Here is a 27091-nt window from a genome sequence, read left to right as displayed (position 1 = left end):
CAAGAGATACTGTGTATCCTAGTCTGTCCCCTCTCCTCCCATCCCACCCCCTTTTCTTCCTCTCTGACTTCTCTTATGAAGTCACAATTCCAACTTCAGAAGAGAAGCTTTCCATGGTGGCTGGGAGAGGATGGGAGAGGGAAGATCCATGATCAGATCTCCTCCTCTGGGCTCGTAACTCTGTCTGTGGGCACAGAGGAGGAGATCCGCTTCATCCTATGGTGCCCCAGACACTGTCTAGGGCCATAGGATTGCTCTCTCAGTGTATTAAACATTTTAAACTATTCTCCAGTTTTGCTGGTAGACAATCTAGACACAGCTTTTTATCTTTCTAGACAATAAGATGCAAAATCTAAGTTTGAATTACAGTCCATCTCCCTGCAACAGATAAATCCATCAAAATCTCCACAAAATCCCTTCTGGGAGGGACACTATTTAGAGCACTAATACTCAGCTAAATAGTTGAGTCTGTTAGTTCTGTCTCCTGGCCAGCTGCCTCAGACCCATTATTTATCTAATGCAATTTCTGTTCCCAGTGGATAATGGTGTCTCAGTTCTCACCATCATATTTCCTTATGATATAGTGCATATCCGGGTGCCACCTGATCTATTTTCAAGCAATGGCCATTTCTGTATTCTGTGCATATTCTCAGTAGTGAGTAAGGCAGGAGTGAAGAACCATATTTGGTGTGAATTGCTCTCCCCCGCCCCCCGCCCCCAGCTGCATGACGTCAGAGGACAAGGCCCCAGCCGCTGACATTATTGGGTCCGTGGCTGAAGATCAGGCTGGAGCTCTTCCAGTCAGGGCTTTGGCTGGGACACTGCCTTAGCTCATCCTTCGCCTTCCCCTTGTGAGGAAGGCAAAGGACAAGTGAAGCACACTCAACTAGCTCCTGCTTCACTCAATAATACTAAAAACTGAGGCCTTTCCATGAAGCTGAATGGTGGGAGATTCAGGATAGTTAAACTATGGAATTCACTACCACAAGATGTAGTGATGGCCACCAACTTGGATGACTTTAAAATGGAATTAAACTAATACCTGGAGGATAAGGCTATCAATGGCTATTAGTCATATGGCTGTATAATATTTCCAATACCGGAGGCAGTATGCCTCTGTATACCAGTTGCTGGGGAACATGAGTAGGTCGGTGCTACTGTACCCATGTCCTATTTGTGGGCTTCCCTCAGACAGCTGGTTGGCCACTGTGTGAACAAAATGCTGGACTTGAGGCCTGTGGCGTGATTCAGCATAGCTCCTCTTATGTTTCCCTTCCCTGCACAGGGAGGGAGAAGCAGAATGCACTTGACAGGCATTTGCAAGAGCCAGCTGAGCCCCAACCTCGGGACTCCTGTAAGCGCCGGCCAACTTCACAGCAAAGCCTCTTACCATCTTCTTCCCCAAGCCCCTGGTAGTCAGGGGGCAAGACTTAGGGGAGGGGGTGGGGCTTCACTTGTGGCCCCGCAGATCTGACTGGGTCAGCCAGGCAGGCCAAATTGGCCCATCCCTCTTATAAGGAAATATATTAAGTGTTATTGGGTTGCTGGCAGCTACCAGAGCAAATAGAGAGAGGTGGAGGGTCTTCAGCAGTGGCAACAGAAAGAGTTAGGAAATTACTGTTCTGTACCAGAAATTATGCTAATAAGCCAGAGACAGCTTTGTGATAAATGATATTACATCCTTTAAACATAGATTAAATCTTTTATAGTCAAAGTTAAGAGAATACATAAATCACAAGTTTGTGCCATCAACCAAACACTTTGTTATTTTGAATCAATATGAGAAATTCAGCCCTTCTTAGCTCTACAGGTAATAGCCAAGATGCAATACAAAACAATAAAATTCAATAAAAACATTAACTAAAAATAAAACCACCTGCCCCCAAATTAAGATAAGTCCAGCAAAAACAGGTGGGTCTTCAGAGCTTTCAGACCTGCGAAGAATAGTGCCATGGGACCAGCTATGCAGCTATTCCATGTGTGGAAGGGAGACCAGGCCAAATCAAGTGCCCCACTCCTTATGCTCTTCCCTTCCAGTAACTTTTCCATTGTCATGGGGTGGAATTCTTTATTTTCCCTGGTTGCCTCCACCAAACAGCCTTAAAACCATCTTGGTCTACCTCTCCTTTAGGTAGTGTGGGGATTCACTTTTAGTCATGGGGTGGGTGACCCAACAAAAACAGATACTTCAAAGTTTAAACAACAAATGGTTACAACACACATACACACAAACATAACCACAAGAGCAGAAGTGTAAGAAAATCAGCAGGCAGCTCTCTGATTTTCTCTCCCCTACTGAATCTTCTTTTCTTCCAACCTTCCTCTCTGTTCCTTCTCTTTTTAGCCTCCAGTGTTTATATGTTAAAGCTAGCCTGTGCTCTTGTAACTCTGACCAATCACGAGGGCTCACATTTGCCCTAAATTCCTTCCTCTGAGCTCTTTCTGCAAAACTAAAATTACTTTGCATAGTTAAACTATGGAATTTGCTATCACAAGATGTAGTGATGGCCACCAACTTGGATATCTTTAAAAGGGGGTTAGACAAATTCCTGGAGAAGTCTTATCAGTGGCTACTAGGTATGATGGCTATGTGCTACCTCCAGTACCAAAGGCCTATATACACCACTGGACTAGATGGACCCTTAGTCTGATCCAGCATGGCTCTTCTTATGTTTTTATGTTCTTGCAAAACTATAGACCCTTCAGTACCACAATGTAAAGAAAAAGTCTTCTGTAGGCTCCTTCTTTCTCTGGCCATCTGTTCAACCTCCTGCCCACTCCCTTTACCTCCTCTACTTTTACAGCCTTGGTGGAACTTTTGACCTTTTGGTTTTACATGACCAGCATATACAGAGAAAGGTTAACCCTTTAACATCCAAACTGTATACAATATTATAAAACAGTTCTGTTCCTTCACAAGAGACTTGACAAACCACCAATGGAAGCTCATTCCGGAGGTGCAGGTCCATTACTGAAAAGGCCATCTCATTGTACTCATCAACCTAAACATCTTTGTCAGTGAGCAAGTGAGAGGGGTCTTTGTTGATGACCTCAGAGTGCAGGCAAGCTGGTATGGGATGAAGGCAGTCTGTCAAGTACCTTGTGCTCAAACTGTTTAGGACTTTAAAGATTAAAACCAGCTCTTTAAATTGGAAATGCACTGGTAACCAGTGTAGCTGGAGCAGTATCAGTTTCACATGAACCACCCACCCAGCCCTCATATCCAGCTGGACATATTTTGCATTAGCTGAAGTTTCCAAGCCAACTTTAAAGGCGGACCCATACAGAGAACATTACAGTATTCCAGCCTGGATGTCTCCAGAGCATGAATAATGGAGGCAAGATTAGCCCTCTCCAGATAGGGTTGTAGGTAGCATACCAGCCTAAGCTGGTAAAAAGTGTTCCTGGCCACCACTACCATCTGAGCTTCCCCGGTTAACATCAAGTATAGGAGCACTCTCAGATTTCATATTTTGTCCTTCAGGGGGACCAGATTAGTTAATTTCCCTATCCGCAGTACCTCTGTCTTGTCTCGACAAAGTCTCAGCTTGTTTGCCCTCACCCATGCCAAAAACCTCCTCCAGACACCAATATGAGAGTTCAGCAGCCTCTCTAGAAACATCAAAAGGAAACGAGGAAGAGCTGAGTGTCATCCACATATTGATAACACTTTACCTGAAACCTCCCAGTGATTTCCCCCAGTGGTTTCATGTAGATGTTGAAAAGCATAGGGGAGAAAATGGAAGTTTGTGGCATTCCACAGGCCAGTGGCCTTGAGGTGAAGCAGAAGTCCCCAAGCACCAGCTTCAAGAATGACCAGAACTATCAGAACACCATATCCCCATATGCCTGACCTGAATAAATGATCCAAAAGAAAAGCATGGTTGACAGTACCAAAGCTGCCAAGAGGTCCAGGAGAACCAAGAGTCACTCTTCCCGATGACCATACCCTGGACTAAGTAATCTCCTAGGAGCAAACAAGGCTGTTTTTGTCCCAAAACCAGGCCTCAACTCAGAATAGATCCAAATAATCAGCATCATCCAACACTACCTGGAGTTGAGAGACTACCACACAGTCCAACACCTTGCCCAAGAATGGGAAATTTCACACTGGAATGTAATTATCAGAAATGATTGGATCTAGACTAGGTTGATTTAATAGTAACCTCATCACTGCTTCCTTTAAGCTACAGAGGATCACCCCGTAGCTCCTTCCCTCAAGGAGATATTAATCACTCTTCGGATCCAAATGCTCAGCCCAGTCCTGGCTGATTTTACAAGCCAGGATGGGCAAGAATCCAGAGAAGAACTGGTGGGCCTCAATCCTCCAAGCAGTTTGTCCACATCTTCAGGTTGCACAAGCTGAAAGATATCCATAATAATAGTACTAAATAGCACTCTCCATCTCTGACTCTATTTAAACAATAGCTTCTAAGTCAGCTTGGATACGAGTGGCTTTATCTGCAAAATGTCCAGTAAAATGTCCAGTGGGCTTTTAAGGGCTGAAATTGTTGCTCACAGGACATACTCCAAGAAGGCCCTCGACCACTCAGAAGAGGTCCACTATGTGACCTTGAGCTGACACACTGGTGGTGAAGAAATAGTATTTCTAGAGTTAGAAAGAATGATCCTTCAAATTGCAGGGATAATGTGACCCCAAGTGTCTGCCATACTGGAGTAATTCCTCTTCCATTCAGGAAGAGACCTAGTGTGATTTTCACCATGTATTAGAAAAGGAGTCTCCAACCTTTTTGGACCCATAGGGCACAATCGGCATTTTGAAAAAGTGCCCTGGGCACCACTACAAATTGGCTGCTGTAGGGGGGTGAGGGGCCAATCACAAAAATGTTGTGAGTGCCCCCTTATCTCTGTTAGTGTGTGTGTGCACATGATTGTGCACCTTGTGTCTGTGCTGCTCACTGTGGCTTCTCTCTCTGTCTCTCTCTCCCTCCCTCTCTCTCTCTCTCTCTCTCTCTCTCATATGTCCCCTGGTTCTGAGGCTGCACACTACACTGAGGAGGACTTGGATTCAGACAGGTCACAGGTCATCCCACCTCAGGGGAAGTCCTCAGTACCCTCTTCTATACCTGCTCGGCCAGAGGATGTCACTCTCCCATCATCTCACTCTGAGGATGACTCCCTTGCAGCTTCTCCTGTCCCTCAGCCATGCAGGAGCATGAGACTGCAGAAACTGACACTGGCCCTTTAAGAATGGCAGTCAAGCTTCCAGCAGGGGTGGAGCCACCAAAAGACCAGGCTCTGCCAGGCTTCTTAAGGCCTCAGTCAACTGCAGTCCTTTGCTAGAACAAGAGCACATTATGGGAGAACTCTCCAGTCAGCAGTTTATGCAGTACACTCTTCAAGGTCTAGCTTTGTCTCATTTGGATCTTGCCTTGCTTAGTGTGACACCGAATAGACAATGAACACTGTGTGCAGACTGCTTCCCTTGGGCCTCACACCTAACCTGGACTCTCTCTCTCTCTCTCTCTCTCTCTCTCTCTCTCTCTCTCTCTCATTCCTCTTTCTGTCTCTCTCTCTCTCTTCCCCTCTCCTCCCCTTCCCCCTCTCCCTCCCTGTCTCCCCATGCCAGTGAATGGAGCAATTTCTTCATTCACTTGTATAGTCTGAGAAAAAGTACCCCTGCTGAAAATCGGCTGGAGGGTGGGTGAAGCCCCCCCCCCCCAGGAAGGACCCAGTTTCCCCTAGGGTCCTTTCTGGGGAGCGCTACAAACATTTTTTGGCAGGGGGGGTCCATCCCTATTTAAAGTTAATGGAGAATCACTCCATTGATTTGTGTAGGGAGGTGGAAAGCCCCCTGCTGAAAATCAGTTGGAGGGTGGGCAAAGCCTCTCCCCGCTCTAGCCATTTTTTGGCAAAGAGAACATTCCCCCTCCCCATACAAGTGAATGGAGAAATCACTCCATTCACTTGCAGAGGGGGGAATACCTTGATGGGCTCCTCCACCTGGTTTGGCAGTTGCAGTGGCAGGACTGCCACATTAGAGACCCCTGTATTAGATTATATGACTGCAAGCAGGAACTATCTTTTTTAAATCTCTGTACAGTACCTAGAAACTGTGACTAAAAATATTAAATGCTTTAAAGTTGTTAATAATAATTCTGCCCAAGCCCAGTTCTTTAATAACTATGCCTCTACGATTATAGCCTTTGGGCTACAATGTTGTAATCCCATTCAACCTTGAAGGAAAATTAAAGCTAAATGTAATGAAATGTGTACCTTGGACTTCAGGAAACATGATATTAATAAACTCAGAGCAATGATAAGTAGCATTTCATGACAGGAAAACCTAACCGGAGGAGGAGCTCAGGAGGAGCAGGAATTCCTAAAAAAGGAGATGCTGAGGTCTCAATGATGGGGGGAAAGGAAGACAACAAAAGAAACCAATGTGGCTGCACAAAAAGCAGTGATGAAAAAAGGCCAATTTAAGAGGTGAAAGTATGGACAAGTTACTAAGGAAGCATACAGGCAGATACCCCAGAATTGCAGAGATGGTGTAAGCAGGATAAAGTTCAGAATGAGCTGAGGTTGGTGAGGGGTGCTAAGAATAACAAGAAGGGCTTCTTCAGATATGTTCAAAGTAAAAGGAGAACAAAAGTAATAGTAGATCGGCTACTCAATGAAGATAGCAAAATTCTGACAGGGGACAAGGAAAAGATCAAAATGCTCAACTCCTATTTTGGCTCAGTCTTCTCTCAAAAGAGGATCTACGTCCCATCTGGCATATGTGACAAACAGGCTGATGCAGTGATCACTGAAGGACAGCATAGCTTTGTCAAGAACAATTCCTGCCAGACTAATCTTATTTCATTTTTTTGATTGGGTAACTTCCTTAATAGATCATGGAAGTGCTGTGGACATAGTATATCTTGACTTCAGCAAGGCATTTAATAAAATGCCCCATGATATTCTGATTAGCAAGCTAGTTAAGTGTGAGCTGGTTGGCATTATTACTAGGTGGATCAACAGCTTGTTGGAGAACCATACTCAAAGAGTGCTTGAGTTCCTCATCAACCTGGAGAGATGTATCAAGTGGGGTGCTATAGGGCTTAGTCCTGAGCCCTGTACTCTTCAACATTTGTATTAATGACTTGGAGGAAGTGGTGGGGGGAATGCTTATCAAATTTGTAGATGGCACAAAATTGGGTGGGATAGCTAATACCTGTCAGGGTTGCCTCTGACCATATAGAGTGTCAGAGTAGCTCAGATTCTGAGGAAGAGCTGCAATATGTGGGGGAGGAACTTTCCCAGGCTTCAGAGGTACAGCTGCATGGAGAGCCCTCCCCCCACTTCACACATCCCTGAGAGTGAAAGCGGACAGGGGGAGGCGAGGGAAGAACAACCTGAATTTTTAGATGCAAGACGCAGGCACAAGCAGGAAGCTGCAGGGGCTGAACTTCAGTGCTCTGCCTGATTGGCTCGGCATCAACAGCTGCACCTGGAAATGTCATAGGAGAGGGGGCGATCTTCCCATCCCACCCCTTAAGTTAAGAGAGCTTGCTGCCTTTTTCCCAAACGGAGATCAACTTTCGTAGTTTCCCTTTGAACTCCCTGAAGGCTGTTTCTTTTGTGTTCTGTGAGTCTCTAGCAATTTGCATCTGTATGCCTCATTAGGGTAAATAGAATTAAAGCCTTGGAAATGCAACCTCTGGTCTGAGTGTTGATTTGGCTCTTGGAATTCTCAGCCACGCAAAAAGGGAATCCTGACAGCACCTTAGGGGAGCAATCCTATGGCCGCTAGTCAGCGGCTAGACGGCCATAGGATATGTTGGTTTCTGGGAACCAACCTCAGAGCCCCCCCTCCTGCACCGCCTCACAGGCAGCTCGGAGCGACCCCATACTCTGCACTTGGAAGAGGGGTGCGGAGCAGTGAAAATGGGGCGTTCCTGGGGGCGTTCTGGGGTGGGGAAATGCTAGTATGGCACATCCAACGTGTCCTCCATCAACCACTTCCCCCGCTCTGCCTTCCCACAGCTAGACAGCCGAAATCAGCTGTCTAGCCGCAACTGCAGGGCGGCTGAAGTGCAGAGGGGACAATCCCCTCCGCGCTTCTCCTGCCCTGCATTGGATAGGTGGTTGCCTCTGAGTTTGGAGGTGGCTGCCTATCTCAGTAGGATTCCTTCCTAGAACACAGAAACAAAATATAAGATGACTTTACATGGAGAAAGTGCAAAGTTCTTCATTTAGGAAAGAGAAATCAAATGCTTGGCTTGACAATAGTATGTGTCAAAAGGATCTTGGCGTTGTAGTCAGTCACAAGATGAATCTGAGTCAGCAATGTGATGTGGCTACAAAAACCACAAACACAATTTTAGTTTTTTTTAGTTTCTAAATAACAGGAAGTAATAGTTCCACTCTACTCTGCAGTGGTCAGACCTCACCTCGCATGCTGTGTCCAGTGTGGACACCACACTTTAAGAAAGATTCATATAAATTGTAACAAGCTCAGAGAAGGGCAACAAAGATAATCAGGGAACTAGAAACTAAGTCCTGTGAGGAAAGATTGAAGGAACTGAGTATGATTAGCCTTGATAAGAGAAGACTGAGGGGGGTGGGGGAGGGTATGATAACAATTTTCAAGCACCTAAAGGTTTGGCACACAGCCTCAACCTGTTCTCTGTCATCCAAGACCATAGGTCACAAAATTACAGGCTTGTTACAGCAAGACAGTTTTCAGTTGAACATCAAGACAAACTTTTTAATGGTCAGAGCAGTCAGGCAATAGATCCAACTGCCTAGGGACATGGTGGGCTCTCCGTCACTGGAGGTATTTAAGTCGAGACTGGGCAACCTTCTATTAGGGATGCTTTAAATTGGATTCCTGCAGTGGGTTGGACTTGGTGGCCTAAATGGCCCATTCCAGCTCTATGATTCTGTGATTTAACAGCAGAAAAGCCCTCTTGGAACAGGAGATATTGCTTTCTTGCAACCCTATTCAGGATATGCGCCTCCTCCAAAGGAGAACAGAACACTGGATTTATTATGAGTGTTCTTTCGCTTTGGAAGTAAAGAGGGCTTCTTCTGTCCCATCTGCTCTGCTGATTTCTGCAGGGGAGATGAGAGCAGGTCTCCTTTGGGACATCCACTCTGGTATACTGAGTTAATGGAAACTTCCTTCTATCTGTGCTATTAACCTGTTTGTTCCTGGTGGTAGTGTTGTTACTGGGTGTAATTTGTTTTCAGTGTTTATCAGGTCAGTTCACTGTTCCATACTGCATTTTTATTTGAATGGATTTTCCTGATACAGCATGTCTTGAACTGAAAGGGGATCCCACCCACCACCCACCCCATGCCAGAAGAAACAATTTGTCTCGACTGGCCCGGCCCTTAGAGTCTTATGGGAGGAGTTACCCTAGTCAGAATGTTCTGTTTACCTCAGAAGAGAAAGAAAACTTGCAGTAAGCCCAATATTCTGTATGTGATTTATCTTAACACATACTCATTTTTAAGCAAAATTAATTATTTTAACATTCTTCTTTTCAAACTTCTTTCTAGCAAAGCTGTTTCAAGTATATTACATCTACTGCATTAAAATGAGTATTTCGTCACAAACACCTTTTAAAAGACATAAATGTTTTGTTGTGCTTTTGTACTTGCAGCTTTTAGCAGTATCTGACTTGTTTACAGAAAGGAATCAGTTTGAAATGATGTACACAACATTAACAGAACTACGGAAGGTACACCCATCAGAAGATGAAATCCTTATTCAATATTTGGTACCAGCTACATGTAAGGCAGCTGCTGTTCTTAGAATGGTAAGAATTGTTTTTATTTATAAGGCATTTCTGGATGATAATGATTTTCTAGGACCGTTTCTGAATTGGCTTTTGGTCAACTGGTGTGGATGACCTGTAGAAGAGAGTGATATGAGGAGTGTGTTCCTGTTTATTATGCTGTAGTTCTCAGTAGCTTTCAGGAACATGGACTGTGGTATCCTTCTGGACTGTCTATCCAGGATAGAGATCAGGGACACTCTGCTCCAGTGGTTCTGCCTCTACCTGCATGGCCAGTTCCAGAATGTGTTAGATTGGGAGCTGGGAGATCCAGGTCCTAGTCCCCACTCGGCCATGGAAGCTCACTGGGTTACTTTGGGCCAGTCACAGACTCTCAGCCCAACCTACCTCACAGGGTTGTTGTTGTGAGGATAAAATGGGGAGGAGGAGGATGGTGTAAGCTGCCTTGGGTTCCTTGCAAGAGGAAAAAAGGCGGGGTATAAATGCAATCAATAAATAAATAATGTCGTGCTGGGGAGCTATAACTCAGCACCTTGGCACTTGTTCTTCAAGGTTCTGTTTTATCCACTGTGCTGTTTAACATCTGCATGAAATCACTGGGAGAAGTCATCTGGAATTGGGTGCAATCAGTATCCAGATAACACCCAGTTCTCTCTCCCTAGCAACAACATAATTTCACATACAATGGGCTGTATTCACCATTAGTCCTACTTAGAGTAGTCCCATTGAAATGAATGGGACTAAAGTTAGTCTAACTTAAGCCCCGTTGATTTCAGTGGATCTACTCTAAGTAGGACTAACATTGAATTCAGCCCTCTGAGGTTATTTCTAACTTGATATCCCATGTTGTAGAAATATCAAGACTAGAATGCAGGGAATGAGAAACTACCATATTCTTTCCCCATTCCCCTGCTTCACTTATCAAAACTCACAGGAAAGTAGGAATTCATAGAAGCCGTTCATCTAGAGCAGAGGTTGGAAACCATTTTTATATTGAGAGCCTCAGTCCCTTGGGGGTAACCACTTATAGACTGCATACTGGTGGTGGGTGGGACCAAAGGCACTGGTGGGTGGAGCTGAAGCCAAAAACTCTCTCCAACTCCTTTGAGCTAACCATTCAACTTCACTACAAAAGCTGCTATCTTTTTTTTTTTAATTTGCTGTAATCCTCCCCTCTTTTAAAAGTTACACAAAACATACATTCCCTTGCTTCATTTTCCACTACAGAAAACTTTTGGAGGGCACCTTTGAAACCTATTCTTTAGAGAAGAGCAGCCAAATGAAAAGCTGCTCATAAAGAGTGACTGTCTTGTAGGGATGGTGCAGGCATCCAGTTGGGGTTCGAAGCCCAGCAAGGAATTGCCAGCTTGGTCCCCGGATGCCAGTCCACAGACCCCAGCACTTGTCTGACTCCGCGTGTGCTGAGTCAGGCAAGCACACAGGCACCCAATCCCTTAGCGAGCCGCCTATCGCCACTGCTGCAGTAGCAGGGACGTGTGGGGGAGAATGACGCTCCTCTCCTCCTCCCACCCCTGCAGCAGCAACAGGGACAGGCTTGTCATTTTACATAAGTGTAAGAGGCTTACGTAAACTGACCAGCCTGTCACCACCACCACTGCTGTAGCAGGGACAAGAGGGGAAGAAGGGAGCACCTCTCATCTCCTCTTCCCCCCACTCTACAGCAGCCGCCCACTTCTTGATGCAAGCTGCCATCTATTTATTTTATTATTTCATTTCTATACTGCCCAACAGCTGAAGCTCTTTGAGCAGTTCTTGTGTAAAAATGGCAGCTCGCATTGAGGAGTGGGAGCTGTGAGGCGCTCCCAGACTGCTTGCTGAGCCCTCCAGGGCTCGCACAGCCCAGCTCATGGGGGCAGGTGGCGGCAGCAACTCGGTGAGCGCCTGCACTTGGTGGGCGTAAGCGAGCCTGCCCACCCCTACTGCCTTGACATACTTGCAATTCTGCAGATGAGGAAAAGGAAAATCCAGATGATGTAACAGTGCTGCCTGCTGGCTTTTCCTGCGGGGATCTTTGCATGCAAGGGGGAAGGAGGGTGCTGTTGAGCAGGCTTTTGTTGTTGGGGCTGAGTTCCTGTGGGACCTTTTGAGTTTGTAGCTCTTTCTCCCCAGACGCCTGCCTAAGTGGGGACAGGACAATTTCTTGGCATTTTCAACACCTCCTAAACAGCTAACCCCACCCCCACCACCTGGACAGACACACACACACACACACACACACACCCTTGTCCTTGTCCTCACAGGCAAAGATCCCTACTTGAGAAGCCAGTAGGCGGCACTGTTATCTTCTTTTTTTGCTTTTCCTCCCTTCCTCATTGACTAGAGAAAACGTTGGGAGTGCACGAGCTCTGTTGAGTGCAGTACAGAAGCCACATAGGAAAGGGTGGAAACCAATGGCTGAGCTGGGGAGGCTTGGCAGAAGGAGAAGCAGTGGGGCACTGGGGGAGGTGGACAGAGCCAGGGAAGGAAGGCAGTGTGGATCACTGCAGGACAACAGGAAACCATGGCTGATCACAGTGGGAGGGAGCAGTGTGGGACCAAAGAAAAGAGGCAGGGCCACTGGGCCAGATAGAAAAGCCCCATGGTCTAGTTCTCTATCCCTGATCTAAAGGCTTCTCTGATTGCACTTCTTTGCACTTCATGATATCATCAAAGTATGTGCTGGAAAGCCAGTGTGGAGACATCCTTAGCAAATATTTGCAACATTGTTTCCAGAGTCTTGCCTTTCTCCTCAGTCTTTATCTTGATTTCAGCACAAAGTGTAAGAGACAGAACCTGCCACAGATGCAAGCTGTATTTACAAGGGTCCTCTGATATTAGCTCACCAAATGGCACACCAAGAGTTATTGGTATCATTTCTTTAAAGAAAAGCAGTGTATCTTGAATATGAATAACCTTGAAAATTATTACTATAATGGTATAGTAATGTATATTAACTTTAATATAGTAATGTATATTAACTTTAATTAACTTTTCAAAAGTAATGGTATATTAACTTTAGCTATAGTTACCAATTTGTGAACTAATTCAACATAATTTTCCATGCACTGTTTTATGTCTACTAGGATAAAGCTGTCGCAGAGCCTGTAAGTCGTCTGCTGGAATCCACACTACGCAGCACTCACATGCCAAGCCGAATAGGAGCTCTGCATGGGATTCTTTACATCCTTGAGTGTGACCTCCTAGATGAAACCGCAAAGCAGCTCATTCCAATCATCACTGAATATCTGCTTACCAATCTGAGAGGAATTGCACAGTAGGTGTTAACATAATGGACTCTCTGCTGTTACCTTTGTTTAACAGAATTTCTTAGTTGTAGAGTTGAAAATGCAGCATTACCTTAAACTGAAAGGTTTTAGCAACCTTGAAACAGCGGTGAGACTTTAGAAATACTTATTTCTTCCAATCCTACTTCTAAGTGTTGTCAAAAAGTTATTTAGTCTTCCTTGAAAATTCCATCTGTGTAAAGATTATAGAACATTTGGTTTTAACATTTGAAGGAAATAGTTTATAATCATATGATAATTAATTTTGCTTTTCTTAACAGCTGTGTGAATGTCCACAACCAGCAGCATGTCTTAGTAATGTGTGCGGTGGCATTCTATTTAATAGAAAATTACCCACTTGATGTAGGTCCTGAATTCTCTTCAGGAATTATACAGGTATGTGTGAATTATATCGATGGTGTAGTGGCTAGAGTGCTGGACTGGGAGTCGGGAGATCCGGGTTCTAGTCCCCACTCGGCCATGGAAGCTCACTGGGTGACTTTGGGCCAGTCACATACTCTCAGCCCAACCTACCTCACAGGGTTGTTGTTGTGAGGATAAAATGGAGGAGGAGGAGGATTATGTATGCCACCTTGAGTTCCTTGGAGGAAAAAAGGCGGGATATAAATGTAATAAATAAATAAATAAAATAAAATAATTTGCTTTTTACCTTGAGAAGTAAAATACACTTGATGAATTAGCATAATTGATACTAGTGAAATGTAGACCAAAGGAAATGGTCTCCAACCTATAATGGTGCCCTTGTGTGTACCCTTGTACTTTATTATGAATAAATTTGTATGAATTTAAAGCATTCTCACACAGCATATCTGGGAGTCGAATGTAATATCAATTAATATGTTAAAGCATTTCTGAATAGATGGAAGCTGAATTTTAAAACTTTGTGGAAGCAGATTTGGTGTCTGCTATTATGAAGGTTTCTGTACTGGTAAAGCTCAGCCATGTCTTTGTATACTCCTGTTGCTGCAAAAGGCGATAGGTGACTCCATTGGTCCTGCTTTGCACATTTACAGAAGGTTTTGTAGTGCTTTTGCTTTCTTATTTATAGTACTGTTGGATAACAAAGCATATTAGAAGCATGCAGCTTTTCCAGTATCCTACAAATAAGCTATTTGAGGGAAGAAGGGGAAAGGTTGAGCAAGTAAGATAGTACCCTGCCAGCTCAGTGTGAGAAAAGGCTCTGTTGTTCAGGCATAGTCTGAGAAAATGCTCATGAGAGATAGGAACCTGACAAAGCAGTAGATCTTGTAGTGCTAGACTTTGTCATGCTTCATAGTGGGAATGTGGTAATATAACTTTGCAAAGTTGCTGTATTTGCCTATCATAATTATTTTGATGTTACTGAGTCCTATTGTATTCTAAATTGAGTTTTCCATATTGGCCTTATTGTAGTGAGCTTACATATCTATAGATTTTAAAATTTCTTTCTTTTTGTTTTCAGATGTGTGGAGTGATATTGTCTGGAAGTGAAGAATCAACACCATCCATTATTTATCACTGTGTTCTTAGAGGTTTGGAACGACTCCTCCTTTCAGAGCAACTCTCTAGGCTGGATTGTGAATCTTTAGTTAAACTGAGTGTAGACAGAGTGAATGTACACAGCCCTCACAGAGCCATGGCAGCATTGGGGTTAATGCTGACTTGCATGTACACAGGTATGCATCCATTTTTAGTACTGAAAATGCACACTTTATGAAAGAACACCTCCCAGAAATTGTTTTAATCATACATTTGATTCCACACACACCCCTCACTTGTTTGTAACCCTGGGAATAGAGATGATCAAGTAACGCTTCACTAAACACTGAAATAAATATTGAAACACCTCATTGTGCAAGGAATGGGTGGAAGGCAATGCAAGAAATTATACTGCCTGTGTTGCTTCTGACCTATTCTTCCTAATCCTTGCCCCATGAGGTGTCAGTAAGCTCCCCTGACCCCAGCTGGGAGAAGGGAGTGATGGATGAAGGAGCCAGCATTTTGGCTATCCCTCCCTCCTCATTGGCTGGGAGCGGGACTCCTATGATAGGGTTGGGCAAGTGAAGTTTGAGATTGCCAGGATTCTCCAAACATCGTCTCACTGCTCATCTCACACCTGATTCCCGTTTACATTTGTGATTGATGCTCACTCTGCGCAAATGGAAAAATTGTGCATATTGAGCCGTGATCAAATGTGAAATTTGCACAACTTTCTCCTCTTCAATTTGTGCAAATTTCCCAAATTTACGCACATTTCCTAAATTTGCTGCATAGACTAAAGCAGAGCTAATTCAGTCTACTTGGGAAATTTGCACAAATTTGGGGAATTTGCACAAATCTAACACGAGCAAATCTATGAACACAATTTATGGATAGATTGCTTGCAATTGCATTCAAAGTTGCAAACAAGGCATGCTCACTCATTTTGCGAGCAAAAACAAAATTCTCATACATCCCTATGCTATGAGCTGTGTGCAGGCTCTGCCATCTCCTTTCTGGTCCATATAGCTTAGAGCTGCACTATTTCACATGTTCTGAGCTGAGAGACAAAAACACTCTGGAGGCTGAGCCCTCTCTGGTCCTTGATCCTGCACTCCTCCAATTGGAGCTGGAGACAGAGTGCCAGCAACTGCCCAGCATTTTTTCTTCCAGTGCAATGGAAGACTTTGCAAAGGATGGAATGTTTGTATATAGTGCTTGGTGTGGGTGGATTCTATCCTTAATATAAATCCTTTTCCATTTATGGTGCTGCAACTTAAGATGACACATTATTGTTGTTGTTGTTGTTGTGATAATGCACATTGGCATTATTTGCTTGTGTGTGCCAGGTGCTTTACATGATGGGATATATACAGCAATCCTAGGTAGGTCTACTCAGAAGTAGGTCTCAATGAATTCAGTGGGACTTGCTCCCATGTAAGCATGTGTATGTGTGTGAGGAATGGGTGTGTCATCCCCCCCCCCTTTGCTTTCAGTGTTGGAGAAGCCATGTCTGCTAGAAATTGCTTTATCTGTGCTGTTACTCTGGATACATTTGCGGGGGAAGGGAGGGGTTAATGGTTGAACTGTTTGTAAATTTGGGCCTGGAATCCATTTTGTTTTCTATATAATGCATCTGAGTCACACTGTGAACATGTAGTTTTAAAAATCCTTTCTTTCCTTTTGGTGGTGCACATTAATACATATTCCTAGCTAAATCTTCCTTTTTAATGTTTCCTGGGCCACACTTAAAAAAAACACCAGGGATTATATAACCCAGACTCTCTCGCTTACAATTATTGACTCTTAATTGCCTGCTGCCTCAGTTTGCTTGTGTGTGAAATGGGTTTCCTGGTCTCCCATCTCCCTTCCATTTAAATCTTGGAGAAGTAGGCTCATCTACAAATGCCTTTCACTGTGTTGTGACATACTCTGGAGAAATTGGTGTGTGTTTTTAAGCTCCTTTTGTAAAAGCCTGCTCTCTGTTGGTTCTGTGAACTTAGTATGCTGTGATTATATGTAACCCAAACTCACTCTCTTTCTTGCAGTCATTGACTTTAATTGCCTGCTGCCTTAGTTTGCCTGTGTGTGAAATGGATTTCTTCCTTTCAATAAGTGGGCTCTGCCACAAACTGCTTTCTTTGTGTTGTTACTTTGGAGAAATGTCGGGGGGGGGGGCTGGTGGGTTAAACTGTGTAGCAAAAGGCTTGTGTATAGCAAAATAGGTGCTCTTCAGTCCACCTCTGGTGATGTCCTTGGCTCCACCTGCAGTGACCCCCCTTTCCACCCCACCAGTTAGATTGGCCATGAGCCTCTACGCCAGAGGCCTAGGTACAACGCCTCCCAAAACCACCCCTCCAACTGCCCCCCCAGCTTGAAACCCCTCACCAAGTTCCCACCAGATCCCCCACCCCTGGCACGAGCCCCCCCCCCTGACCACCACTCCTAGTATGAACCCCCACCCCAGACACCATCCCCAGCACAAGCCCCAACATAGCAGACCCAGGCATGAGTTCCTCCCCAAACCAGTGCCCCCAGCCTGAAGCCTGCATCGCCAGACCCCCACTGCAGGCACGAGCCCTTCTCCACAAGCTCCCACCCCAGCATGAACTGAGATTCCTTGGAGGGGAAATCTATTGTGATTATAGTATTCTTCGAGCAAACCCATTGTTTGGATGGGTGGGCTGGTGTATCGCCATGCTCTAAATGTGGGGAAAACTTTTTTTACAACTCCAGTGTTGATAAACACCACAGTCTCCACACCCTTCCTAACAAAACCTGTCATATCAATTTCAAAACCTACAGTGGTTTGTGAGTTAATGGTTCAACTGAACACACAAAAACTGGGAAATCATTTTTCCAACCATAACGCCAACCCCCCTTCAGACCTCAACACACCTTGGGCAAAGGGGCCAGCACAGGTGTGGTAAGTGACGAAGGGCAGGAGCCTACTGGGATGCAGACGTGGCTGTTGAACCACAGAGCTCTGGGACCTATCAGCCAACATCCTGAGTGCTCAGACCCGTGAGATATGCTTGCCAAGTCAGGGTTGTCCCCTCATGCCTGAGTGAAAACAGCTGAGGGAAATCCAGCAGTACAGGGGTTAAAAGTTTGGAACTCATAGCCTCCACCCCATATCTCACTTCCCATTTGTTCCACCACCACCACCCCATGTGCCACTGTCAACAGTGAAGGGGATAACAGCTTGGGTTCTGGTTGGCAGAGCAGAAGTTAGGATGTCATACTGGGTAGAGAGAGGAAAGCCAGCACCCAGCACAACAAAAATAACATTTTGGCCCCCCCATTGGGCTGCAGCAGCATGGCAAGGGCAAACATCACCCACCCACCCCCCGCTCCATAGCCTCTACCACATTTCTACGTGCCTATACAAGTGCAGGAGTTAATTTCAAGCAGCTCCAGTCGCTAGCTACAAATTGTATCAGCTCATTGTTCATGTTAATAGGCTATTAGTGGCGGAGTATACATTTGTAGTGGCTTGTAATTAGCTGGGGATGCATTTTCAGCTATGATGTACCAACTGATCGTTGAAGCCTCTTAGCTACTACAATGAGTACTTCCCCTGCAATACTATATGCTGCTGGCAGCTTCTGCTGATGGCACAAGATTGGGAGAGCTAGGAGAAACAGGGAGAGGGACAAGAGGTGTAGGCTATAGGGGCTGTTAAGCCCTGCAGTGGTGGTACAGCCCAATCGGGGCCAAGCTGTTAACCCTTGTACTGCTGGTCACTGGCTTTCCCTCTGTATCCCAACTTTTCTGCTAGCCAGCACTCAAGCTGATAACCCCTTCACTGCTACAGGACTATAGGCAGCTTGATCTTCAGGTACAGAGAAGGCTACAGAAGCAGACACCAGAGATGCTTAATCAACATGAAATGAAGGTGCAAATCTAACTTGGCATGCACAGGTCCAAGCACTCAGGCTGTGGACTGATAGGTCCCAGAGCCCTGTGGTTCAACAGTCACATGTGCATCTCAGTGGGCTCCTGCCCTTTGTCATTTGCCACACCTGTGCTGGTGCATTGTGATTTGAAAGGGAGTCGGCGTTATGGTTGGAAAAATGATTTCCCAGCATCTGTGTGTTCAGTTCAACCATAACTCACGATTCACTGTAGGTTTTGCCACTGATAATCTCTTATCTCAGGCAATCTCCCATTGTAGGATTTGGATACCCTTGTGGGGTATATACACATACCCATGAGCAAGTTGCCTCATACAGGCCTTTAGCGGATGCATCCTCTGTGCATTCAGACATCTTGGGGGAATGCTTACAGAAGAAGGGGGATGAACTGTCCAAGGAAGAGAGTCAGGCTGTGGCAGCCCATCAGAGTATTTTCCTCAGAATTGATCAAGGCAGTGGGTACTGCCTTGAACTCATTCCCACAACTCAGAACAGCAATTGTGGGGAGAAGGCTTCTACAGGGGTTCTAACTACAATGCCCAAGGAAGGTAGTTCAATTTTTCCCTAGGTGCAGCCTAAACCAGGGGTACAGAACCTCAGGCCCAGGAACCAAATCCAGCCTGCCTAGGGTACCAGCCAGGCCCTCAGGGGTTCTTCAGGTGGCCATGCCTCGTTCCCCCAACCACTGTTCCCTGTTTTGTGATTTTTTCCCCCCATTTTAAATTATTGAAACATCTCTCCTAAGGCTTAGTTACTGGAAGTAAGAGCTTTAAGTTAAAATATGCTGGTGTTTTTGGCCCACCCATTTTCCCTTCGGCCCCACCACCACTAGAGATGGAAGAGGAATTAGTTTCAGTTCATTTTGGGTGAGAATTTACCCAGTTCCCACCTTCTGGACTAAACAAAGTCTCAGATGCATTTCTGAACTTGCAGCGTGATTTGTGGACCCCCAAAATTGCATTTGACAGCATGTGTACATTTGAAAAATGTGCATGATAAAATGTGTACTTTTGAGAAATGCGTACAAATATGCTTTAATTAATGGGAGAAGAATGCATACATTTCAGAGATGTGCACAATTGTTGCCTACGTTGGAAAAGTACACGCAGAAGTACTCGTGGATTTTCATGCAAAAAGAAAAAAACAAAGTTCAAAATCTGATATGGCAGGAGTCCCCTTTACCTGCAAAGGGGTTCCCAATGTGATACCCAAATTTCCCCCCCCCATTTTTTTTAATATACATACATGAATTTGTATGAAATGCATACAACTTAATGGCAATTATACATAAGATAGGCTTCAACAAAAGCAGACCAAGTATCCAAATAAGTATCCATTTGAAAGTGGCATCGATATGCCACCCATTCAAATATTGAAAGCATTGTAAGGTCCTCAATCCATTGCATTAAAGGAAGTGAGTGTTTATCCTTCCAAGGTTGTAATATCAGTCTTTTAGCAGTCAAAAGGGCATAGAGAATCCATTTATGCCGACCATTTGCTTCATTTCCATGAAGCAGGTAAATAATTCACAAGAGCGTGTACATCAGTGAATATTAAAGACTGTCCCAGTTCAAAAATTTTCTGTGTAATAACCTCCCCACAAAAAGAAGCAACTAATGGACATTGCCAAAATATATGCTTAAAAGAAGCATTTGCTGTATTGCTCTGCCAGGAACAAGGTGAATTAGACAATCCCTTTTTAAAGAGATGTTGCGGTGTCCAATAGACACAGAACAAAAGCTTTTGCTGAATAAGATGCAGCCTAAGATACATAGATGCGACAGGTATATGCTGAAACAGCGATCCACTGATTAGGCATTTTGTGGTGGTGCCCACAGCAGTTTCTCAAATTCTCAAATGTGCCCATGGGTCCAAAAAGGTTGGGGACCCCTGTGATACAGACTTGAGTTGGAACGAGCTTTGAAATGGAATTTAGAGAACTTTGACAAGTTCACGTTTTGGTGATTATCTCACATTTGGTGGTATCTCTAAATACCACTGAAATGTGGCTCCCAAGAGCTTTTTCAAAATGGAATTCAGCCCTTGGGCTGAAAGAGGTTCTGCACCCTTGACCTAAACTGTCAACTGTGCCTTACCCAGAATTCTTTGAATGGATAGTGCGAACAGAATGGTCTATACCATCTAGGTGCAAAATTCTTGGGAAGTTGGTTCATAAGCGTTTTTTGGAAAATGTTATAGAAAGTTTCAAGGTCGCACAAAAGCACATGATTTCTTAGCCACTCTGGCCCTATCATTGGTCATTCCAGTTGAGAGTATAGGTTTCTTAAAGGATGTCTGCAAAAACTGATCAAGAAGCACTGAGGGTGTCGTTTTGAGGCCTCATCTGTTGCCTATATCACCAGTTCTATTTGCTAGGGATGCTCATCTCTAGGCAGAGGAGCTAGCATTGTCTGATTTTAATATCTCTCAGTCAAGGATGGCCTAAGGAAGATTTCTCGATCTGCAGCTCTCCTTAAGGCTCTTCAATAGGCACCATCCACTTAGAGCTAGGGCCCTTGCCTGTAATGTAATGCACATAGGAACCTTTGGCTTTGCAGCTGGGATGTGGAACCAGACTCCCAACCCCAGCTGGTGAATTCACCCTTTTCTTGTTACAAACTTTTGGAGACATCCATGGATGCTATGCTAATAGAAACAGGAGACAAAAAGAGTTTTTTAATCACAGCAAAGAAGGATGAGCAAAAGGTCAAGCAATTCCAGTCCTCTTGCACCTCCAAACCCATGCCCAAGTGAAAAGCATACAAGGGCTCCAAAAATCATTGGGTCCAATTCATGAATACAACAATGACCTCTATGTCCTCCATAACCTCTAGCCAGCCATCTTCCTAAAAGGGAGGAAAGAACCAAAAGGCCTGACATTAGTCCAGTCCCACACCCTTTGCAAATTGGGATGTCTTCAATACTGTTTGCACATCTGGCATTCTTCTACCACAGATGCCTGGATATTGGAGAGCATTTCTCAGGGTATACCCAGGGACAGGTTCCGCAAGTTAAAGGAACCCAGAAATGCATCGGAGACTTCTGAAGACTATACAAAACCTGGTGCACATCAAAGCAATAGAACAATTCTCAAGAGGAGGTTACAGGTCTATTCCATTCTTTTTATGGTTCCAAAAATGGGGGAATATCGGGGCCATTGTGCACTTAAAGTGATTGAATAAGTATCTGCAAAAGAAACACTTGGAGATAGCAACCCAGAAATCAGTTGCAGCAGCTGTCTCCCAAAGGGATCATGCAGCTCTGAACAGAATCCCCCACCCTCTGCCTTTGGCACACTCTTGATTTTGTCTTCACCGATAACTGCTCTGTGTGTGACCTCTCTGCTGTAGAATTCTTTTTGCATGATCATCACAATATCTCCCTCAACAATGCACAAAGTGCATCCTCTATGCTTTCTGCTTCCTGCTCCTTCCATGATCTCCAGTCCATTGACACTTTCTTCTTGGAAGCCTTGCCCTTTCCTGTCTCCTGTATTTGTTTCTCACAGCCAGATTAACCATTGGGCTAAGGGGGCTGCACCAACCCACCATCTAGCTCAGATTCACAGCTTTCAAATAAAAAAGAGCATGTGTTTAGCCCTTGTAGAACCTGAAACATGAAAATGTTCAGGCACAATTCTGTCCAACTGTTTTGTGAGAACTGGGCCTGTGGGTTTTTCCTGCCTCCTAGCTGAGCAAAGCAGAGGAAGCTGCTCCAGCTGGTCTAGTGGCTATACAAGCAACTAAGCTCCCAGAGAGCGAGCGATCAGAGCAAGTGAACAGGGAGAGCAAACCGGAGTTTGGCAGAGAAGGTCAAGGGGGAGTTCCCTAACATTTTTTTTAATTTCTTTTTCTTGTAACACACACTTCCATACCAGCGGGACTCTGTTTTTAACCTCCAGTGAATAGAGGACAAAGCAAAGGCTAGCCCAGTACAATCAGAAAGCTAGAAACGTAAAGGGAGTAGAGACTATGGAAGGAAAAGACTCTCCAGTGGTGGTGACCTGCAAGGTCTGTGCCATGTTTGCTTTCTTGCCTGAGATCAACATGGCCTACATGTGCAACAAGTGCAAGTTGATCACGCTGTTGGAAGAAAAAGTAAGAGGACTGGAGCGGCGAGTGTTGGCACTCCAGGGAATGAGAGAAGATGAAGAGTTCTTGGACAGAACGGTGGAACTACAGCAAAGCGAAGTACAGAAATCAGAAGAGCAACAGCAAGCTGAGACAGAAGAGGAAAATGCTGAGGTAAGGAAAAATGAAGTAGAGAATACTCCTTGGAAAAGGGTGACAGGAGGAGAAGAACTAGAAGCCACTCTGCACCAGTGGAAGTAGTGGAACTATGGAACCGTTTCCAGATACTTGAGGATGAGACTGGACGACAGCCTGCAGAGGAAGAATTACAGGGGACCCCACATGGCAGTGAGCAAGAGGCTGAAGGTCAGTCAAGCAGAGGCAATGAAACCAAGGTCTACAACAAGAAGAAGAGAAGAGTAATAGTAGTGGGAGACTCCTTGCTCAGTGGGATCGAAACCCAAGTATGTCGCAACGATCCATGGACTCACCAGGTATGCTGTCTCCCAGGAGGATGGATTAGAGACATGACTGAAGGGTTGCCTGCACTGATAAAGCCCACTGACAGGTATCCCTTTCTTCTCATCCATGTGGGAACAAATGATACCGCCAAGTGGACCTACGAAGAAATCATGTCAGACTTGGAAGCTTTTGGAAAGAAATTCAAGAACTTTGGGACCCAGACAGTTTTCTCATCCATCCTTGTAGTAGTTAGAAGAGGGATAGAAAGGGAAAGAAAAATACTGATTAGCAAATTAGCTAAAAGTGGGTTAGATGAAACAACCATCAGGTGGATCCACAGTTGGCTACAGAATTGGACTCAAAGAGTGCTGATCAATGGGATCTTCTCAAGCGGGGTACCGCAGGGCTCAGTTCTCGGCCCAGTGCTCTTCAACATTTGTATTAATGACTTGGAGGAGGAGGTGCAGGGAATGCTGATCAAATTTGCAGATGACACAACAGTGGGCAAGATAGCTAGTACCCTGGAAGACAGAAACACAATTCAAAGTGATCTTGCTAGACTGCAGTGCTGGGCTGAAAACAACAGAATGACATTTAATAGGGATCAATGCCAAGTTCTGCACCTAGGAAAAAGAAACCAAATGCACAGTTACAAGATGGGGGATCAACAATACTACAAGCGAGAAGGATCTTGGAATAGTTGTCTATCACAAGCTGAATATGAGCCAACAATGTGATGTGGCTGCAAAAAAGGCAGATGCTATTTTGGGCTGCAGTAATAGAAGTATAACTTCCAAATCCCATGAAGTACTGGTTCCCCTCTACTCAGCACTGGTTAGGCCTCATCTGGAGTACTGTGTCCAGTTCTGGGCACTGCATTTTAAGAAGGATGCAGACCAACTGGAGAGATTTCAGAGGAGGGCAACAAAGATGATCAGGGGACTGGAAACAAAGCCCTATGAGGAGAGACTGAAGGTATGGGCATGTTTAGCCTTGAGAAGAGAAGACTGAGGGGATAGGATAGCACTCTTCAAGTACTTGGAAGGTTGTCACAGAGAAGAAGGCCAGGATCTCTTCTCGATCATCCCAGAGTGCAGGACACGGAATAATGGCTTCAAGTTACAGGAAGCCAAATTCCGGCTGAACATCAGGAAAAACTTCCTAACTGTTACAACAATGGAACCAATTACCTAGAGTGGTAGTGGGCTGTCCCACACTGGAGGCATTCAAGGTAAAGCTGGACAGCCATTTGTCACGGATGCTTTGACTTGGATTCCTGCATTGAGCAGGGGGTTCGTCTTGATGGTCTTGTAGGCCCCTTCCAACCCTACTATTCTATGATTCTACTACTTTTCAGTGTGTTTAACCAGTGAGTGAAGTCCCAGTTATGACTGAGACTTGACCGTAAAGATAAGTGTAGAGTTACTACTTGTCTGCAGAAGGGATTTCCTTGTTCTTTTTTAATTCCACCTGGCTCAAGTGTATGTGTGCATGCATGCATGTGTGTGTGTGTATCCTGCCCTGTTTGCCTGTTGTGTCTCAGTGAAGCCATCTGTATCTCTTTGAGTGTGTGTGAGGGGCGCAGGGTATGCTATAGAAGAGGAAGCTTGTGTTTGTATTTGAATTCTCTGCCATGGATGAGATATTAATCTTGTGCTTCCAGGAAAGCATGCAAGATAATTTCCATGAAAATATGTAGAAAAATGTACTTTTGCATTATTGTTGTACAGAAATAGCCCTTTTTTCCTGTGTGTGCATACATGCACAATTGTCATGTGTGAGTTCAGCATTGGGGGCAGAGTAGGGATAGTTAGCCCTAGGACCCACTAGGGCTAACTATCCACTAAGGATAGTTAGCCCTAGGACCCATCATGGCCTCTTAACTGTGAACCCCCAAACTAGTATCTCCTCCAAACATATGACAAAGGTTTGTGCCACAAATAGCAAGTTTTGTGCCGCCACCCACAACTGTGTACTGATACATCAAATGTGGATTCATAGTTAACACACACAAACCCAACTTTGTTATATCATCTCCAAACTCTGCCAAAGTTTTGTGCTAGTTTTGTGTTCTTTTGTGCCATCCTGAGGGTTTTGCTACCACCCACAACTCTGTACTGATGCATCAATATGAAAGTTAACACAGACAAAACCCCCACATTCTCATATCACCTCCGAATGTATGTCGTAGTGTTGTACCGTTTTGTGTTGCAAATCCCAAGTTTTGTGCCACTTTAGTTAAGTCTTGCTGAGTGCAATGGGGCTTTCTCCATCATCAGTTAGGGGAGAGTTTCACCCATTCAAATAACTGTTTTAGTTTTTCAGATATTTTAATAAATTAGCATGAGCTTTCATGGGTTACAACCCACTTTACAACTTTGAATTTGTGACACAAAACCAGCACAAAACTTTGGCATAGGATTGGAGGTGATATGAAAATGTGGATTTTTTGCCTTCACCAAGCCCTACCTAAAGGTATGTCATTTTCACACTCTTGGTGGCACAAAACTCGGGATTTGTGGCACAAAACTAGCATGAAACATTGGCACAGGTTTGCCAGAAAGACCCATGCAGTATCACAGTTAATGCAGTTCTATCAGTAGAGATGTCCAGAGCACCAACTGGTTTAGTTTTATTGGATGAATTTCAGTTACTGAAAGTGAGCGCTTGTCAATGTATGCTAGTACCTCCCGTTGTAGTGCAGTGGTAAATTATCCAGGCCTGCATTACTTTGATTAACTTTGTGGAAATGAGCTGGATTGATAAATTAGAGGTTTCCCTTTTATTTTAAAACTGTCTTGCTTGTACTTTGCCTTTAGGAAAAGAGAAAATCAGTCCAGGACGAGTTATGGATCACATTCAAGCAGCCCCAGACAGTGAGTCTGTAATTGTGGCCATGGAGCGAGTTTCTGTTCTTTTTGACAGGTAGGAAATGATAATCATAAAGCAAATGTAGTTTAGTATTGATTCTATTCATAGGTGATATTAGTCAGGATACAATTTAAATGCCATTTCCCAATTCTTTTCTAATAATATGAATGTAATCTAAATCCAGTCCAGAGATTCAGAAAATATCTAGATATAAACAATACTTCTGCTATCCAGAAATGACCCTCTCAGTATTCAGTATTAGACAGGTATGAAATACTTTGAGTAATTAGTTTCATGTGTCAACACATCTGTGGACTAGAAAAGATCATGTATGTAGTTTATGATCCTATAAACTGTGAAGAACTAACTACAGAACAGCCAAGTAAGAGAGAAAGAAATGACAAGAGAGAGCTGTATGAGAAGTGGAAGCTCTGTGAAGGTACAGTGGGAATAGGTGGAATGGATACAAGGGGCAGGTAGTCTTAAGGCAAGGCAATGCCAAGCTTAGCTGGAAAAGGAGAAGTTTGATTTACTTCAAAGAAAGGGGGTGACCAATCATGACATCAGTGAGCATCCTGATGGGAAGTCAGAGAGGTTGAAGCGGAGAAAAGTTGGCAAGGAGAGAGAGAGCTAGGACAGAAAGGAACCACTGGCAGGAGCATAAGACTCCAACTGGGAGAAGTAGTAGGCATGAAACAGCTTCTTGCCAAAATTTATCCAAGGTCCACAGTTTATCCCACTGTTTATCTGAGGGGGCTTGTTAAACAAGGAAAGAAGGAAACCTGAGCCAGGACCAGTTTCAATACCCACTTATCTGCACTTGAGACAATACCAAACCAGTCAGGCTAAGCTCCTAGTGAGGTTAAAAAAGCAAACCTCTCAGTGGGATGACAGCAGACAAGTGTTTATCAAGTGGTTATAACGTGGTGTGCATACAGCCACATGCGGAGATGGCTTTGTAACATGAGGGAAGCCCAGACCAGGGAGCTTGAGCCATAAATTCCTGAAGGGATGATCAACCTCCATAGAACTTGGCTGTTCTATGTTTTCCACTTTTTATATTACCTTGAGAGATTCTACTTTTTCTAAGAATAATTCTAAAAAAGCACTCCCTGTTGCTGAAAGTATTGAACAATATGAGAGTTCTTAATCAGTTGTATGGGGTAAACTTTGAATCTGGGCCAAAAGGTCTTATTATGCGCCCTTCAGCTGAGGAGGTCCTATAGAAACATCCAGATCACTCTAAAAGGATTCTC

General features: G+C 44.4%; 1 protein-coding gene across 6 annotated transcripts in view; it reads left to right on the top strand.

The window, feature by feature from the left end:
• The window catches only part of HTT (huntingtin), a 381175-nt gene that overhangs the window by 336028 nt on the left and 18056 nt on the right, over positions 1 to 27091 (top strand). For 4 of the 6 annotated variants that reach the window (XM_084859889.1, XM_084859888.1, XM_084859886.1 and 1 more), the window contains 5 exons: positions 9618 to 9773; positions 12836 to 13026; positions 13318 to 13432; positions 14499 to 14712; positions 25784 to 25889. In XM_084859889.1, coding sequence (XP_084716015.1) covers positions 9618 to 9773; positions 12836 to 13026; positions 13318 to 13432; positions 14499 to 14712; positions 25784 to 25889 — 782 coding nt within the window. Of the gene's footprint in view, positions 1 to 6301; positions 6415 to 9617; positions 9774 to 12835; positions 13027 to 13317; positions 13433 to 14498; positions 14713 to 25783; positions 25890 to 27091 lie in introns of those variants that run through there. The other 2 variants (XM_084859890.1, XM_084859892.1) reach the window with 2 other exon arrangements.

Source organism: Heloderma suspectum, chromosome 5 (assembly GCF_057233095.1).
Source record: "Heloderma suspectum isolate Gila_16-S chromosome 5, 16-S_ref, whole genome shotgun sequence".
In the NCBI taxonomy this organism is placed as follows: domain Eukaryota; kingdom Metazoa; phylum Chordata; class Lepidosauria; order Squamata; family Helodermatidae; genus Heloderma; species Heloderma suspectum.
The sequence above is the reverse complement of the archived record's forward strand: the minus strand, read 5'-3'. Positions and strand labels throughout refer to the sequence as shown.